The 18,642-nt window shown below is 46.9% G+C and overlaps 1 protein-coding gene across 1 annotated transcript; it reads right to left on the bottom strand.

Moving 5' to 3' along the window:
• Nucleotides 1-208: 208 nt before the first annotated feature.
• Nucleotides 209-18,642, bottom strand: LOC308665669 (interferon regulatory factor 4-like). Its single transcript, XM_081323797.1, has 8 exons — nt 18,454-18,642; nt 17,467-17,659; nt 15,482-15,573; nt 10,216-10,306; nt 8,026-8,142; nt 5,885-6,280; nt 3,188-3,306; nt 209-1,274 (listed from the first exon to the last, which is right to left on the bottom strand). Exons 1-8 carry the CDS (start codon nt 18,625-18,627, stop codon nt 1,161-1,163), a joined length of 1,296 nt encoding a protein of 431 aa, XP_081179923.1. The 5' UTR covers nt 18,628-18,642; the 3' UTR covers nt 209-1,160.

Here is an 18,642-nt window from a genome sequence, read left to right as displayed (position 1 = left end):
TGCATCTTAAGACAACTGCAATTCACACTCACATGCAAACACACAACCTGTAAAGACCCACAAGGGAGACTGCAGCAGAGAGTCCTGATGTAGTTTTACAGCAGGGGTCTTCAAACTGGGCCCTTTTATGACTTGTGGACTTCAACTCCCAGAATTCCTCAGCCAGACACGCTTGCCTGGCTGAGGAATTCTGGGAGTTGAAGTCCACAAGTCATAAAAGGGCCCAGTTTGAGGTGTTTTTTTTAAAAAAAAAAACACAATTGGAGGTATAAAATATAAGTGCTGTAAAGAGTCTTTATTGTCTTTAAAATGTTTTATAAAAATTATACATATATTTTAAAAAGGAACATCTAGGCCAAACAGAGCCCTTATTCAAACGATGTTTTCTGTTATTTCTCTTCCCCCTCCCCCGTTTTCTTTGTTCTGTTTTAGTTCACATTCATTCTTATTGTTCTTAAAATGTTTAATAAAAATTGTATATATATATATTAAAAAAGGGAGATCCGGGCGAAGCCCAGAGCTCCTATTCATACAAACTTTTCCTGTTATTTCTCTTCCCCCCCCCCTTGTTTCCAGTTAACATTTTAGTTTATATTCATTCTTATCGTTGTTCTTAAAATGTTTAATAAAAAGATTTTAATAAAAAGGGACATCCATGCAAACCGCAGAGCTCTTTCTTCATAAAAGCCTTTTCTATTATTTCTCTTCCTTCCTTGTGTCCTCTATTTTATATTCCTTCTTATTACTGTTCTCAAAATGCTTAATAAAAATTATACATAAAAATATGTATTTAAAAAGGAACATCCAGGCTAATCACAGCAGCCTGATTCACGAAAGCTTTTTCTTTTACTTCTAACTTTTTCTTTCCTCTGTTCTTTTTCAGTTCACCTTTGTTCTTATTATCATTCTTACATTTTTAAATAAAATTTTGTGTGTGTGTGTGTACACACACACACACACACACACACACACAAAGGTACATCCAGGCCAAACACAGGGTCATTATTCATACAAGCTTTCAGCACAAGCCAGCCATGAATCCCTGAGAGAAGAGGACGAATCTTGAAAGAGGTCCTTCTGTCTTCATGAACAAAGCTCTACATCCTTAGGAGAAGCAACCAGGTCTTCTCTTTCAGGTCAGTGGTGGCATCTGGAGGGGGTCAAGAGGAGCTCAGTTGCTGCAGGATCTGGATGATGTTCTTGGGAGCCTTCTGAGAGCCCTGGAGATACTGCCGGGCGTGAAGGCAGAGATTGTGGATAAACACGGGTTCCACCTAGAGAACGAGCAGAAAGGGAGAGAGGCATTCCAGATGTGTCCTCAAGCTTCTCCACAAGGCCAGAAGAAGGGCCCAGAAGTTGCATCCTAGTAACGTGAAGATGACTAGGACAGCCTCTCTAGAAAGCATGGTTGTGGAGGAGAAGGAATCAAGAAAGTTGACCAGGAATGAAGCTATCTAAGAAGAGGTCTGACAGAGGGAAATAGACCTATCTCAGGGTTACACAGCTATGGAGTCCTTGGGGCTCTCTGAGCTCGGTTGGCCGTATTCAGAAGTTTCTGCAAAGGGGAGAAGATCTCCACGGGTGCACCTTGTATGGTCCTGCTGATGTTTGTTAGAAGAACACCCAAAGGTGCCTTTTTCAGGAGGCAACTGGACTTTCTTGTTTTTCTTTGAAGACGTTTTGCTTCTTGTCCAAGAAGCTTCTTCAACTCTTAATGGATGGTGGGGAATGGAAGGATTTATACTCTTTGCAGACAGCTGGTCATTATAAATCCTTCCCTTCCCCACCATCCAGTCAGAGCTGAAGAAGCTTCTGGGATGAGAAGCGAAAGGTCTTCAAAGAAAAACAAGAAAGTCCAGTTGCCTCCTGAAAAAATGCACTTTCTGGAGACCTCCATGCCACGAGAGCTCTTCAGGTGAGGTTGCAGTGGCCATCATTCCTGGCCACAATTCCACATTGGATGAAATTACAGGTAGTCCTCAACTTATAACCACAATTGAGCCAAAAATTTCTGTTGCTAAGTGGGAGACCCTTGCTAAGTGAGTTTTGCCCCATTTTACAACCTTTCGTGCCACAGTTGTTAAGCGAATCACTGCAATTAATAACACGGTTGTTATTAATCCATGGTTTCCCCATGGATTCTGCTTGTCAGAAGATCACAAAAGGGGATTACATGATCCACCCGGGACATTATAAATGTATATAAATGTATATAAACGTAATAAAATGTAATAAAATAAAATAAATAAATTGCAACCGTCATAAATAGGAAACAGTGGCCAAGCGTCTGAGCTTTTATCACATGACATGATGCAATGGTCACAATTGTGAAAAATGGTCATAAGCCACTTTTTTCAGGCCACTATAACTCTGAATGGTCACTAAACAAATTGTTGTATGTCGAGGACTACAATGAAGTCTACCTCATTGGAGTTGTTAGTTGTTATCTTTGCAACTTGGGTCACCCAGTGACCAACTCAGTTTTACAACCTTTCTTGTGATGTTGGTAAGTGAATCACCATAGTCTTTAAGTGAACCCACTGTTTGCTATGGGGTGATTGTACTGAAAGCCGTTAAGTAAATGTTGATTTTCGGCAAAAACGTTGTAAATCACAATCATAAATGCAGGTGAGTTGCCAAGTGTCCAGAATGGGATCATGTGACTGCAGGGGGAGGGGCGGCCTTTTGGGGCAGTCCGTTGTAACTTCAAATGGTTGCTAAGCAACTGCTTGCAAATCGAGGACCACCTATGTAGAATCCCTTCCCTGAAATGCTTGGTGGCCCATGACACTAATTGCAAGACTTTGTGATAGCTGTCTTCCCATTGGCCAGGCAGGCACGAGCAGCAGCCAATCGTTGCTTGAGAAATTTGTTCCCTGCAGCCTGCCTGGGCAGCGAGTTGTGCAATATAGAGAGGCCTGGGTTTTTTTTTAGTCTCTCTTTCTCTCCAGCTCTGTATCCCAGGAGGATCAGAGATGTAAAACCGGGTCCATGGACATGTGTTAGACGTTTCCTAAACACAAATCATTGGATGAAGTTACCTGAACCATGCATGTTCAGGGTTTGGGGATTAACTGGTCACTCCAATGATCCTCTGGTATTTCTGCAATTCATGAATCATCCATTAACCAGGTTACATCAGGAAACATGGTGCAATAGGTCCCTTTGTGGTCGCCAAAATACTTACCTGGGCTGTGATGAACCTGTGAAGCTTCTGGTTGGGGACTGGAGGAAATTCTTCTCCAAAGCAGAGGTGGATCTGGTACTGCGGTAGTGGCTTTCCATGTCTGAGGAAGCCTCGTAACTCTGGGAGAAACACAAGAGATTTGAAGGATTTTCATAATAAAAAAACATTTAGTTCTATCGAGTTAAGAAGTCAAAAATGTGGACCCTTTTTTGCGAGAAACGGAAATAAATTTTCATTCTGGGAGTTGATGACTACAGTTGTATGTGATTATAGAAGTAATACAGGATAGAGGTAGTCCTCTACATATGACCACAATTGAGTCCAAAATTTCTGTTGCTAAGCGAGTCAGTTGTTAAGTGAGTTTTGCCCCAGTTTATGACCTTTCTTGCCACAGTTGTTAAGTGAATCACTGCAGTTGTTAAGTTAGTACCATGGCTGTTAAGTGAATCTGGCTTCCCCATTGGGAATCACATGATCCCAGGACGCTGCAACCGTCATAAATATGAATCAGCTGCCAAGCATCTGAATTTTGATCACGTGACCATGGGGATGCTGCAACGGTCATTAGCGTGAAAAACAGTCGTTACTTTTTTTCAGTGCTGTTGTAACTTTGGTCACTAAATGAATGGTTGTAAGCCGAGGACTACCTGTATTCTTAATTTTAGAGTAAGAATTGAATGCATTTCTTATCTGTATTTATATCACATTTGTTCAGAAGCCATTCTTTTTTCCCTTCCTTTTTTTCACACTTGTCTTGTTTTTGTCTGATTTTTTTTTCTACTTCCTTTTTTTTCTTCCTTACTTTTCAGTCATGTTTTCGAAGGAAGTCAGTGGCAGATGTCATCGGTTGCATTCATACCACACTTGCCCTGGTCACTGTATTAATCCTTTTTTTGGATTTAGAATCGAATCATTAGGAGGTGAGTTCTAGTCTTGCCTTAGCCATGAAAGTGGGCTGGGTGACTTTTGGCCAATTACCAGGAGACAGTGAGTTCTAGTCCTGCCTTAGTCATGAAAGACAGCTGGGTGACTTTGAGCCAATCACCGGGAGACGGTGAGTTCTAGTCCCAATTTAGGCATGAAAGCCAGCTGGGTGACTTTGGACCAATTACCAGGAGACAGTGAGTTCTAGTCCCACCAGAGGCATGAAAGCCAGCTGGGTGACTTTGGACCAATTACCAGGAGACGGTGAGTTCTAGTCCCACTTGAGGTATGAAAGCCAGCTGGGTGACTTTGGACCAATTACCAGGAGACTGTGAGTTCTAGTCCCGCCTTAGGCATGAAAGCCATCTGGGTAACTTTGGGCCAATCACCAGGAGACAGTGAGATCTAGTCCCACCAGAGGCATGAAAGCCAGCTGGGTGACTTTGGACCAATTACCAGGAGACGGTGAGTTCTAGTCCCACTTGAGGTATGAAAGCTGGCTGGGTGACTTTGGGCCAGTCCCTCTGTCAGCTGAACCTACCTCACAGGAATGTCGTTGTGGGGAATATAGGAGGAGGAAGGAGGATTATGTCTGTTCAGCACCTTGAATTGTTTATAAAAAAAATAAAGGTGAGATATCAAGTAAATGAACCCCACCTTCTAATGTTTACAGGTGCATGAAGTAAACAAAAACAAAAGTCCTTGATGGAAGGCCAACAGGTCAGTTCTGAGCAGGACGTTCATGAATTTAGGGGCAGCCACTGAAAAGGCCCCGTCTCTCCTCCCGGCACATACAGTATATCTCTGCCAGTATGGGACCATAAAGGACTCTCTCTATACAATAGTGGCCCAAATTGTGGAAACCTTTTGGGAAAAGTGTCCAGTTAGAAATGCCACCTTTGGTTAAGTTTCCATCAATTTTTTTTTCTAATTTCTTTATAACTGTAGCCTTCTTCACTTAATAATACTATTTTACATCACTTTCTGGGCAACCAGTCAACTGTTTGCACCATTACTTGAATTTTATTGCGTTTTACAAGCTCACTAAATGAAAAAACACAAAAAAACCCCAACCCACTTGATAGCGATCACATAACACACTGACAAATGTCCTCCTCCTCTCAGCTTCAATTCGGGACCTCCATAACCGAATCCTACTGTGATCTGATTGGCTCACTGCCAAAACAAGATGACACCTGATTGGCTCTCTCAACACTCACGCTCATTGGCTACAATCAGATGAAGGAAAGCTACCTGATGATCAACCTGAGCAAATTGTGCTTCCTTTTTCTGGTTATTTGGCGCTCACTTTTCAGAGAATACAGTACAGATAATTGAACAAACTATGTTGCGTTACGTTCTTGATTAAATGATCTTTCCATTGATATATAATTTTATGGTACTACTCCCCCCCCAAAAAAAGTGGTGTTATTAGCCACCCAACCTCAAAAATACACTTTTCCCAAAAGGTTTCCACAATTTTGGCCACTACTGTAGATTAGAGGTGGGGAACGACGGTCCCTTTATGACTTGTGGACTTCAACTCCCAGAATTCCTGAGTATGCTGGTTCGGGAATTCTGGGAGTTGAAGTCTACAAGTCATAAAAGGGCCATCATTCCTCATGCTGGCTCAGGCATTCTGGGAGTTGAAGTCCGCAAGTCATAAAAGATCCATAGTCAACCCCATGTAAGGGACCTAATCAGCGTTTCCCCCAGCAGTAGATCACTCCCTGCACAGGAAGACCAAAGTGGGGACTGCACGTCTGGACTCACCCTGGAGGAATTCTTGAGTGTCCAACAGCCGATAAGTCTTCTCCCTCTCCAGTTTGTTCGGCTGATCCTTGTAGGGTGCCAGTGGCCCCTTCCAGTAAACCCGACCTTGGCACTGGCGTTTCATGAAGACTCCTTCGGGAGCCACCCAAAGGAGCACCCCACGATGCAAATGGGGGAGCAATTTCTTCAAGACCCCGATGGCCTTGGGGCCCTGACTTCTGCAAGCCAAGACATCCGGAGAAGGGAACTGGATTTCCTCCATGCCGCTGGGACCATACAGCTCCTCATTCTCTGCCACCACCGGCTGGTAGGTGATCCGGCAGCCTTCTGCTGCGCTGGTGGTCATTTCTTTCACCAGCGTGTCACAATAGTAGAGGCGAATGTGAAGGCAGCAATCTGGAACGGGGCGGGGGGGGGGGGGGAAAGGCCAGGGAGAATCAGAAAGTGACCCCATGACGTAGTTATGGAGTCTGCAAAGCCATGTGACTTCTTTGACTTGAAAGCAGAATCAAAAGAATCGTAGAAGGGACTGTGGAGGTCTTCTCCAGTCCAACCCTCTGTTCAAGGCAGGAGCCTTCTACCATCTGAGTCAAATGACTGTCCGGTCTATTATTATTATTATTTTTTGAAAACCTCCAGTGATGGAGCATGCAGGACTCTGGGAGGCAAGTCCTTCCACTGATTAGAAGGAGTCCTCGATTTAAAACCACAGCTGGATCCAAAATTTCCGTTGCTAAGCGAGACACGTTAAGTGAGTCTTGACCCATTTTGCAACCTTTCTTGCCACTGTTATGTGAATCACTGCAGTGACACGGTCGCTAAGCAAATCTGGCTTCCCCTCCTTGACTTGGCTTGTTAGACGGCCGCAAAAGGGGATCGCGTGAGCCCCTGGGACACTGCGACCGTCATAAATATGAGTCAAGCTGCCAAGCGTCCGAAGTTTGACCCCAGAGATGCAGCAACGGTCGTTAAGTGTGAAAAAATGGTCATAAGTACCTTTTATCATCAAATGATCACCAAACAAATTTCTTTTGTCAATTGAGGATTACCTGTACTTTATACAAAATATATACCTTTGGCAAACGTACATGCTGATCTAAGTTTTAATTCATCTCAGAGAAGGTCAATAAAGCCCTAGTGTGGCCAAACCTGGAATACTGCAGCCAATTTTGGTCATCATATCACAAAAAAGATGTTAAAAGTTTGGAAAAAGTTCAGAGAAGAGCAACTAAGATGATTCAAGGCTTGGAGACTAAAACATACGAAGAACGGCTGCGGGACTTGGGTCTGGCTAGTCTAAAGAAAAGAGGGAATAGGGGAGACATGATAGCAGCGTTCCAGTATCTGAGGGGCTGCCACAAAGAAGAGGGGGCGGGCGGGCTTATTCTCCAAAGTACCAGAGGGAAGGACAAGAAACAATGGTTGGAAACTGATCAAAGAGAGAAGCAACCTGGAATTAAGGAGAAACTTCCTGACACTGAGGACAATTAACCAGTGGAACAACTTGCCACCAGAAATAGTGGGCGCTCCATCACTGGAAATTTTCAAGAAGAGACCTGACAGCCACTTGTCACTTGAGATGGTATAGGTTCAGGGGCTGGATTTATTTATTTATTTATTTATTTTATTAATTTAATTTGTATACCGCCCTTCTCCCGAAGGACTCAGGGCGGTGAACAGGGCAATACATAATAAAAAACAAGATACAAAAATTAAAAAGTAATTAAACAGCAATGCCCGTAATAAATTAATACAGATTAAAAAGTTAAGATCAATTTATAAAACCCAACCCCATCCCATCAGGTCAGGCCAGCTTAGTATATATATTGCATTTAGGGGAAAAAAAAAATTCTTTTTTTGTAAACTGCTTCAACTTGCAACTTCCTCTCTCCAAATGAAGAAGAAAGCAGTTCTTTGAATCAAGTGCAGTTCCTGGTTTTTTTTCTTTGTTTGGTTTTGTTTTTCCTGGTCAATGATGCCAACCTCCTCCTGGCGCGCTTCCCAATCACATCTCTCTGTGCCTCCCATCCTAAAGCTAACCAGCCCTGGCCCAGCTTAGCTTTTTACGGGCTTCAGCCACGGTCAGCGAGCTTCCAAACTGGACACGGCACAGAAATGCTTGAAATCAACGCCCTTTGTACCTGAGTTGATGCTTTTGCTGGGGACGAAGATTGGTCTGGGACTAACGAAGGCCCGGCTTGGCTGCTGGGAGATCTGCGATGGAGCCCAAGTGTGGAAAAAACCTTTCACCTGACACCCTGTGGAGCAGAGCACAACAAATGTTAAGAAAGGCTAGAATTATGTTCTTATTGCATTTGCCCACTTGGCTGAATCCATTCTGATGGGTTCGTAGAAAATGTCGAACTTATCCCTGGAGCAGATTTTTTTTCCTGCTGGCTTCCCCAGAAAGTCATTGGGGAAGCAAGCAGGGATTTTTAGGATCCAAGCTTCGTTTCGCCAGATCAGCACAGGAGTGCCCTTCTGCCTCCTCCCTCTTAAGTAAATCTTTTTGTCCATCAGCTTAAGGATCCACACGGTTAATGACTGCAACTGGGAGAACCAAGATTGCGGTCGCTGAGAGAAGCAGTCATGTGGGTCTCTCATTTAACAACCGCTTCGCCTAACAACTGAGATTCTGGTCCCAACTGCAGTCATACATTGAGGACTACCTACACCGTAAATCTGTACAAAACAACTACAGGCAGCCCTTGACCTACAGCAGTTCACTTAGTGACCGGCTGAAAAAGCGACTTATGACCATTTTTCATACTTACGACCATTGCAGCATCCCCAGGGTCACATGATCAAAATTCAGATGCTTGTGAACTGACTCATGGTTATGACAGTTGCAGTGTGCCGGCTCATGTGACCCAAGCAAAGTCCATGGGGAAGTTCGAGTCTCTTAACAACTGTGTTACTGACTTAACAACTGCAGTGATTCACTTAAGAACTGCGGCAAGAAAGGTCGTAAAGTGGAGCAAAACTGTTGTGATTCAGGGTCAGCCTGTGGGTTCGGCAGTTGGGTCGGACGACTCAGAGGAGGAGGGGGGTGTTGAAGATCTTGCTGATGATAGCCCTCAGGCAGGCCCCTCCCACTTGGTCACCATGGAGACCCAGCTGTGTGAGCCTGACAGTGTGGATGAAGATGACCCACAGCTGGCCCTGTTCAAGGACGCCCGACGCAGGAGGCAGTCAAGTAGGAGTAAACAGAGGAAGGCTGTGGGGCTTCTCGGAAGGAGGCAGAGAGAAGCCACGCCCTGAACTCTTTATAAAGGGAATGTGTGGGGAGGGCTGGTTTGCTGAAAGCAACCGCTCAGATAGTGTTTCAAAGCTCCTGTATCTTGGTACGTGTCTTGTTTGTTTTTTGTAGTAATAAATTTGGCAGACGTCATTCCAGCCTCTTGCCATTTATAAAGGGGTTGCCTTTTCTGCAGGGCCGGTAGCAGGCTGGTACAGAACAAAAACTCCCTTAACAAATTTCTCACTTAGCAACAAAGGTTTGGGGCACAATTCTGGTCTGGTCCACTCCACTATAGCAGGGGTCACCAACCTTTTTGGATTGGCGGCCCGGTGGGAGAGGGAGGGGCAGGCGCCTTACATGTGGATGCGCAAACGTGGATGTGGCCACACCCGCGCGTGCACATGTACAAACAGGCTACATGCCTGCACACCACACTAATGGGGCTGCGAGCGTGTGCCGGAGGCTGGTGGCGCCATGGCTGCCAGGCTCAGGGCGATGCTACTACCAGCACAAGGCTTGCGCCGTGGCCCACAGCAATGCTGCCCCAGGCACGAGGCTCGCACCGCCGTTCCCGCATGAGGATCGTGCTGCGTCCTGCAACGATGCCACCCCAGCGCAAGGTTCGAGACGCTGTCCCCCCATGATTACGCCATGGCACGCAGCAATCCCGCCCCGGCACAAGGTTGGTGCCGCCACCCCTGTGCGAGGATTGTTTCGGCTCACCTGCCACTTGCAGCACGCTGCTGCCGCCCACACAAAGTTCATGGCAACACCGCCACCTGCACGATACTAGCGACGCTGCCACCGCCTGCACAACAGTCACAACGGTGGCACAAGGGGGGGTGAGCACGCGCACACCCACGTGCACTACTCATGAGCCCGGCAGCCAAGAGGCAACGGCCCGGTAGTGGGCTGCGGTTCATAGGTTGGGGACCTCTGCATTATAGCATACAAATCCACGGCAAATCAGACCTCACTAACCATACAATGCTTTTATATTTCTTTTTTTTTTTTTGCACGCATCCTGTCCTCAAAATGGCACTCCAGGTTTTCAACCAGGGGTGCAGAGAAAACCTCATTTCCACCTTACCCTGGAGGTCTGGACTGCTCAGCTTTTGGGATATTGGAGGACCCCCTGGATTATCTTCCCTTTTCCTATCAGCCTCCGTAGATGTTTCGGCCTGGAATGAAAGGAAATAAAAGGGGATGAAACTAGGAAGAAAACCCCTAGGCACGCTTTCCGGAGTTTTGTGGTGGAACCTCCATCAAGAGTGTGTGTATGTGTAAGGACCTGCCTCGGCTGTCCCCTCACGAAAACACAAAGAGCCTTGGTGGAGCAGTGGGCTAATGCCTCCTTAAGTAACACCAGCTGCCTGCAATTAGTGCAGGTTCGAGTCCCACCAGGCTCAAGGTTGACTCAGCCTTCCATCCTTCCCAGGTAGGTAAAATGAGGACCCAGATTGTTGGGGGCAATCAAGCTGACTTTGTAATAATGCCGCTTGGGGTGTGTGTGAAAGCCCTAATAAGCAGGCATATATAGAATGAAGGCTACTGCTAAGCTTGTAAGCCGCCCTGAGTCTTCGGAGAAGGGCGGGATATAAATGGAATTAAAATAAAAAAAAATAAAAAAATAAAAAAACTCAAGAAACAGGCATTGTTTCAAAGGGGATCTTTTACTGAGAGGAAGTGATTGCAGAGCAAAAAGGCAGAATCCGAAATTCCCGCGCAAAAGCGTTCGGCTAAAAGTCCCGTTTCTTCAGCCCCACCCCAAGGTCCCCAGTCCATCAGGAGCCAATTCCGAGCCGAAAAGGCGATGATAATCGGTGGTTTCCCAGTGCCGGTCGGCAGGAGTGAAAACAGAGAGCGCCACGGGGATATTTCCCCCTCCTCAATTCCCGTGCAAATACATCCAAGCGAAAGTAGAAACAATGCGGGAAATACAAGAACATCCTCAATCCACAGTGATGTGTGCTCCCCTTCCTTATGGCAGCGTTCTGAAGGGACCGACAGTGTAATAATAATAATGTTGGAAGGGACCTTGGAGGTCATCTAGTCCAGCCCCACTGCTCAGGGAGGAAACCCTATGCCATTTCAGACAAATGGCTGTCCAGTTTCTTCTTAAAAGCTTCCAGTGGTGAAGCTCTCACAGCTTCTGGAGGCAACTTCTGTTCCACTGGTTAATTGTTCTCACTGTCAGGAAGTTTCTCCTTAGTTCCAGGTTGCTTCTCTCCTTGATGAGTTTCCATCCGTTGTTTCTCGTCCTGCCTTCAGGGGCTTTGGGGAATAGCTTGACTGCCTCTTCTTTAGGGCAGCCCCTCAAATATTTACAGGGAGTGCAGAATTATTAGGCAAGTTGTATTTTTGAGGATTAATTTTATTATTGAACAACAACCATGTTCTCAATGAACCCAAAAAACTCATTAATATCAAAGCTGAATATTTTTGGAAGTAGTTTTTAGTTTGTTTTTAGTTATAGCTATTTTAGGGGGATATCTGTGTGTGCAGGTGACTATTACTGTGCATAATTATTAGGCAACTTAACAAAAAACAAATATATACCCATTTCAATTATTTATTTTTACCAGTGAAACCAATATAACATCTCAACATTCACAAATATACATTTCTGACATTCAAAAACATAACAAAAACAAATCAGTGACCAATATAGCCACCTTTCTTTGCAAGGACACTCAAAAGCCTGCCATCCATGGATTCTGTCAGTGTTTTGATCTGTTCACCATCAACATTGCGTGCAGCAGCAACCACAGCCTCCCAGACACTGTTCAGAGAGGTGTACTGTTTTCCCTCCTTGTAAATCTCACATTTGATGATGGACCACAGGTTCTCAATGGGGTTCAGATCAGGTGAACAAGGAGGCCATGTCATTAGATTTCCTTCTTTTATACCCTTTCTTGCCAGCCACGCTGTGGAGTACTTGGACGCGTGTGATGGAGCATTGTCCTGCATGAAAATCATGTTTTTCTTGAAGGATGCAGACTTCTTCCTGTACCACTGCTTGAAGAAGGTGTCTTCCAGAAACTGGCAGTAGGACTGGGAGTTGAGCTTGACTCCATCCTCAACCCGAAAAGGCCCCACAAGCTCATCTTTGATGATACCAGCCCAAACCAGTACTCCACCTCCACCTTGCTGGCGTCTGAGTCGGACTGGAGCTCTCTGCCCTTTACCAATCCAGCCACGGGCCCATCCATCTGGCCCATCAAGACTCACTCTCATTTCATCAGTCCATAAAACCTTAGAAAAATCAGTCTTGAGATATTTCTTGGCCCAGTCTTGACGTTTCAGCTTGTGTGTCTTGTTCAGTGGTGGTCGTCTTTCAGCCTTTCTTACCTTGGCCATGTCTCTGAGCATTGCACACCTTGTGCTTTTGGGCACTCCAGTGATGTTGCAGCTCTGAAATATGGCCAAACTGGTGGCAAGTGGCATCTTGGCAGCTGCACGCTTGACTTTTCTCAGTTCATGGGCAGTTATTTTGCGCCTTGGTTTCTCCACACGCTTCTTGCGACCCTGTTGACTATTTTGAATGAAATGCTTGATTGTTCGATGATCACGCTTCAGAAGCTTTGCAATTTTAAGAGTGCTGCATCCCTCTGCAAGATATCTCACTATTTTTGACTTTTCTGAGCCTGTCAAGTCCTTCTTTTGACCCATTTTGCCAAAGGAAAGGAAGTTGCCTAATAATTATGCACACCTGATACAGGGTGTTGATGTCATTAGACCACACCCCTTCTCATTACAGAGATGCACATCACCTAATATGCTTAATTGGTAGTAGGCTTTCGAGCCTATACAGCTTGGAGTAAGACAACATGCATAAAGAGGATGATGTGGTCAAAATACTCATTTGCCTAATAATTCTGCACTCCCTGTATTTATTTGACTTCATGGAAACCCAGAAAAGCAGCACACAGAGAAGAGCAACCTGGATAATAATAATAATAATAATAATAATAATAATAATAATAATAATAATAATAATAATAATAATAATAATAATAATAATAATAATAATGATGATGATGATGATGATGATGATGATGATGATATTGGAAGGGACCTTGGAGGTCATCTAGTCCAACTCCCTCGGCTCAGGCAGGAAACCCTATGCCATTTCAGACAAATGGCTGTCCAGTCTCTTCTTAAAAACTTCCAGTGTTGGAGCATTCACAGCTTCTGGTGGCAAGCTGTTCCATTGGTTAATTGTTCTCACTGTCAGGAAGTTTCTCCTTAGTTCTAGGTTGCTTCTTCTCTCCTTGACTAGTTTCCATCCGTTGCTTCTTGTGCTGCCTTCAGGTTACTTTGACGTATGTGTATGTTAAGCCTCCAACAACATTGGAGTCCTTGCAGGGAAGGAAGCAACCAAGGCCAGACACACAGTCTCCTCTAAAATCCCTGAATCCTTTTTCTGGCCGTTCCCGAGAGAATGCAGCAGGTCTGAGAAGATTCCTGTAAATGCGCTTGCAGCAATAAAGATGCCGCTCTGATCGGCTCACGGTGTCATTGTGGTTTCTGGGGCCTGATGAAGATGGAACGACGTGTGTGGCCTGGAATGACGTACAAGGATATCGACATACGGCTCACAACAATTTAGCCCCAAATTTCTGTCGCTAAGTGGGCGGTGGGGTGGGGTGGGGAAGGTGATGTTGTTGGGACCCAGAGAGTCCTTCCCAGTTCCCAAAAATAGCCGCTGCTACTTATGTTTTAAAGCCATGCAATTAACACCTGTGAGATTTTGACGGTTATGTTCTTGGTGCAAATTGTGTTTATTTTAAGAATAATTCAATTGATTCCATAATTAGATAAATTAAAGAAGATAAAGGTAAGTTCACCACCCTTGGGATGCGCAGCAATTCAAATGAGGGGGGAAAGGAAGGGGGGAGAGAGAGAAAAAAAAGAGAAAGAGAAAGGAGAGAGGGAGGGAGGAAGGGGAAGGAAGGGAGGAAAGAAGGAGAAGGGAGGGAGAGAGGAAGGGAGTGGAAGGGAGGAAGGAAAGGAGAGGCAGTAATGGAGAGGAAGGAAGTTAAGAAGGAAGGAAGGAAGGAAGAGGAAGGAAGGAAGGAAAAGGAAGGGAGGGAGGAATGGAGAGGGAGGGAATAAAGAAGAGGAAGGAAGGAAGGAAGGAAAAGGAAAGGAGGGAGGAATGGAGAGGAAGGAAGGAAGGAAGGAATGGAGAGGGAGGGAGGGAGGGAATAAGGAGGAAGGAAGGAAGGAAGGAAGGAAGGGAGGGAGGGAGGAAAGAAGAGGCAGTAATGGAGAGGAAGGAGGAAGGAAGTTAAGAAGGAAGGAAGGAAGGAAGGAAGAGGAAGGAAGGAAGGAAAAGGAAGGGAGGGAGGAATGGAGAGGGAGGGAATAAGGAAGGAAGGAAGGAAGGAAAAGGAAAGGAGGGAGGAATGGAGAGAAAGGAAGGAAGGAAGGAAGGAGGAAGGAAGGAGGAAGAAAGGAAGGAAGGAAGGAAGGAAGGAAGGAAGGAAGGAAAGATGTAGCCTAACTCTTCAAGCAAAACCTTCCACCAAATCCACCTCATGTTACACTGAAAACGAGGCGTTGCATGCTTATTCATTAAAATCCCACAGTCAAAATCCCCTCCAATAACCTTTTCCGACATGCTGGCTGGGGAATTCGGGGAGCTGAAGTCCACCCCGCTTCAAGCTGCACTTTGAAGAAATAACCCCTACAAATGTTTCTTTGTCCAAACAAATTCTTTACCATAATTTATTTATTTATTTATTTATTTTGATTTATATACCGCCCTTTTCCCGAGGGACTCAGGACGGTTTACAGGGCAAATTAAAACAGTATAAGATATACAGGTTAAAATAAAATTAAATAGACCCAAAATAATTAAAAATTAAAACCTTAACCCAAAACCCTCAGTCCAGGCCGGCAAGCTCGAATGGGTTTTTTCCCCCGTTTTAAACCTGCCAGGTGGTTTGTTAGAGATCTCCTTGGGTGTGAATCTGCCCAGATGATGGTTTACAGCAGGGGTGTCAAACTCAATTTCATTGAGGGCCGCATCAGCATTGCGGTTGCCCTCAAGGGGCTGGGTGGGTATGGCCAGGGTGGGCGTGGCCTACTGGGTGGGCGTGGCCAGCTCTGCATTGTTCGCATCAAGGGTGCCTATGGGGGCCTGGGCAGGAGTGGGACAGATCTGGGGGTCTCTGGCAGAAGGAGGGTCTCTGGGCCAGGGCCAAGGCAGCGGGGGCAGTTCCCTCCCTGTTTCCAGGATGGCTTCGTGGGCCAAATGAAACCACTTCGCGGGCCAGATCCGGCCCCCGGGCCTTGTGTTTGACATGTCTGGTTTACAGGATCTGAACAGATCCCACCCAGGTGCTTACCTTGTCTGACAAGCGATGGGCTGCAGCCGCTTCAGATGCTGGGGCCAAGGCACATTTTGGCTGCAGAGTAGAGACTGTTCCACTTTCCTTCTCTGGAAACGACACAAAGACCCAAAAGGTAGATTCACACAACCTTCCTCCCCCCCCCCATCTGCTCCTCCAGACTAAGCTAACACCAACCTGGACTAGACCAGGTTGAATACTTTGTGAGTCAAAGGACTGGGAGATGCTGAGCCTTTAAGTCATCCCCATGAACACATCCCGCCCCCCCGCCCCGCGGTTGTGTGAACCCAGCAATTCTATCTGGCCAACCTGGGTAGTTAGCTTGTCAAACGCAGCTAATGTTTGCGTGCCTCCAGGCAAAAGCGGGGAGGGGGAAGTAGCGGGCTCTCTGTAGCAGGCTGGTGGAAAAAGCAAACGTTTAGTCAAATGCCAATCATTTTGCCAGCTTTCTTTGGCAGCCCAGGTGTGCCCAGGGAGTGCAAATCCACCTTTGGTTTTTGATTGATGGAAAGGAAGGTGCAAAAAACAGGGGCTCCACAGTTTTGTCTGGGGGGGGTGCACACAGAAGAATACGCAGTCGTGGGGCTGGATAGTGCCCCCCCCCAAAAAAAATCCTCCCCCGCTTTTAAATGTGTACCCAATTTTTAATTCATCCTTGCCTTTTAAAAATGTTAAATCTTATGTATACTGTTTTCATGTTTTGATAATTTTATCTGTCCTTTGCCCAAAGTCCCTCTGTGAGGGAGGTGGGACAGTTTTAACATTTGATAGGTAGGTAGATAGGTAGATATATAGACAGACAGACAGACAGGTGACAGAGAGATATGATACGTAGGTGATTAGATAAGACAAATTACATAGATATAGGTAGATGATAGACAGATAGCTTAGATATAGGTAGGGTGATAGATGACGATGACAGACTGACAGACAGATAGAATCCTAGGACTGAAAGCGACTTCAGAGGTCATCTAGAAACTTTATACTATTCGGGACAAATGGCTGTCCAGTCTCTTCTTGAAAACCTCCAGTGGATGGATGGATGGATAGATAGATAGATAGATAGATGGATATAGACAAACAAGATATACATATGATTTATAACAACAACAACGATGATGATGTTGGAAGGGACCTTGGAAGTCATCTAGTCCAACCCCCTGCTCAGGCAGGAAACCCTATCCCATTCCAGACAAATGGCTGTCCAGTCTCTTCTTAAAGACTTCCAGTGTTGGAGCATTCACAGTTTCTGGAGGCAGGTAGTTCCACTGGTTAATCGTTCTGATTGTCAGGAAGTTTCTCCTTAGTTCTAGGTTGCTTCTCTCCTTGATGAGTTTCCATCCGTTGCTTCAGGCGCTTTGGAGAATAGCTTGACTCCCTCTTCTTTGGGGCAGCCCCTGAGATACTGGAAGGCTGCTATCGGTGTCCCTTCTCTTCATTAAACTAGACATCCCCAATTTCAGCCACCACTCCTCATATGTTTTGTTTAGACAGACATAGATAGGTATATGACAGACAGACACAGATAGATATATGATAGACAGACATAGACAGCCATAGATAGGTATATGATAGACATAAATGGATAGATAGATATAGATATATGATAAATATAGATACGAGGGAGAGAGAGGGGGGATGCATGCATGGGGAACAAGTCACAACCAGTTAATTTAGTTTTGTTCCTATCAGATGTCATTCCTATTTTTTGCATTGCCCAGCAATCTCTGGGAAGCGCCCCCTCCACCCCCACCCCCACCCCCACCCCCCTCAAAACCAAGCAAAGCTCCAGTTTTCCAGATTCACCCTTTGAAGTGCCTGGGTGGGGGTGGGGTGGGGGAGTCAACTGCAAATCCTTCCCTGCCTGACTTCAAGACACCCCCCCCCAGGGAGACGCTCAGAGGCCCCTCCCCCTGCTGGGGACCCTTAGAGTGGGCTGAGGGGTCCCTTCTCAAGCCCCCCCCCTCCCCGCTTTGTCCTACCTGGGTCTTGGGCCGCCTCGGGGCAGATCACCTGGTAGACCTTGTAGGGCTCGGGGACCTCCAACTTGCTTCTCTCCGGCACCTCTTTAAAGTCCAGGCTTTTGTTGAGGGCGCAGCGGAGGCGCGTCTTCCAGACTGAAGGGTCGGCCCGATCCAGCCCTTCCCGGTACTTGCCCTTGTAGATGGCCCAGGCCTGGGGGGGGAAGAGGAGGGAGGGGGGAGAGGAAGAGAGTGGAAGAGGAGGGGGAGAGGGGAAGAAAAGGGAGGGGGAGAAGAGGGGGGAGGGGGAAGTGGAGAGGAGGAGGGAGGGGAGAGGAGAGAAGGGAGAGGGGGAGGGGGAAGAGGGAGGGGGAGAAAAGGGGGGAAGAGGAGAAGGGAGGGGAGAGGAGGGAGGGGGGAAGAGGGAGGGGGAGAAAAGGGGGGAAGTGGGAGGGGGTGAAGAGGGGGAAGAGGAGGGGGAGAGGAGGGAAGGGTAAGAGGAAGAGAGTGGAAGAGGAGGGGGAGGGAGAAGAAGAGGGGGGAGGGGAAGGGGAGAGGAGGGAGAGGGGAGGGGGAAGAGGGAGGGGGAGAAAAGGGGGGAAGAGGGAGGGGGGAAGAGGGGAGAGGAGGGAGGGGTAAGAGGAAGAAAGCAGAAGAGGAGGGGGGGAGAGGAGGAGGAGGGAGGGGGAGAGAAGAGGAAGAGAGGAGGGAGGGGAGGAAGACGAAGCGGGAGGGGGGAGAGGAGGGAGGCATAAGAGGAAGCGAGGGGAAGAGGAGGCGAGAGACGAAGAGGAAGGGGGGAGAGGGGGGAGGGGAGAGGAGGAGGAGGGAGGGGAGCCGTCAGACACCCCAACGACCTCGCCAAGTCTCCCCCCCCCGCTGCAACTCCTGTCCCATGCCCCGCGAGCCCGGGAAGGCCGGTGTGTGTGTGTGTGTGTGTGTGTGTGTGTGTGTGTGTGTGTGTGCGTAACCGAGGCGGGGGTCCCGTCCCCCCCCCCAATCCCGTACCTTGAAGAGCGCCGCGTCCTCCCGCTCGCGGTAGTCCTGCTTGGCGGCGTGTTTCCAGGGGATGCGGAAGAGCCTCTTCTGGCCGTCCTCCCAGCGCAGTCCCGGATAGCGACCGCTCTCCACCTGCGCCAGCAGCCACTCCTTCAGCCGCATGGGCTGCGGCGCCTGGGCCATGGGCGCTGCCTCCCC

Source organism: Vipera berus (genome assembly GCF_964194415.1).
Source record: "Vipera berus genome assembly, chromosome: 3".
NCBI classification, from domain to species: Eukaryota; Metazoa; Chordata; class Lepidosauria; order Squamata; family Viperidae; genus Vipera; species Vipera berus.
Note: the sequence above shows the minus strand (reverse complement) of the source record. Positions and strands in the feature narration are given on the sequence as shown.

Excerpts from the sequence above, each read along its gene's own strand:
- LOC308665669 (XM_081323797.1), bottom strand. The coding sequence starts at position 18,627 with ATGGCCCAGGCGCCGCAGCCCATGCGGCTGAAGGAGTGGCTGCTGGCG. Across the intron at positions 10,307-15,481 it reads CCCATCGCTTGTCAGACAAG|GCCGAAACATCTACGGAGGC; the intron begins GTAAGCACCTGG and ends CTTTCATTCCAG. Across the intron at positions 3,307-5,884 it reads CACTCAAGAATTCCTCCAGG|AGTTACGAGGCTTCCTCAGA; the intron begins GTGAGTCCAGAC and ends TGTTTCTCCCAG.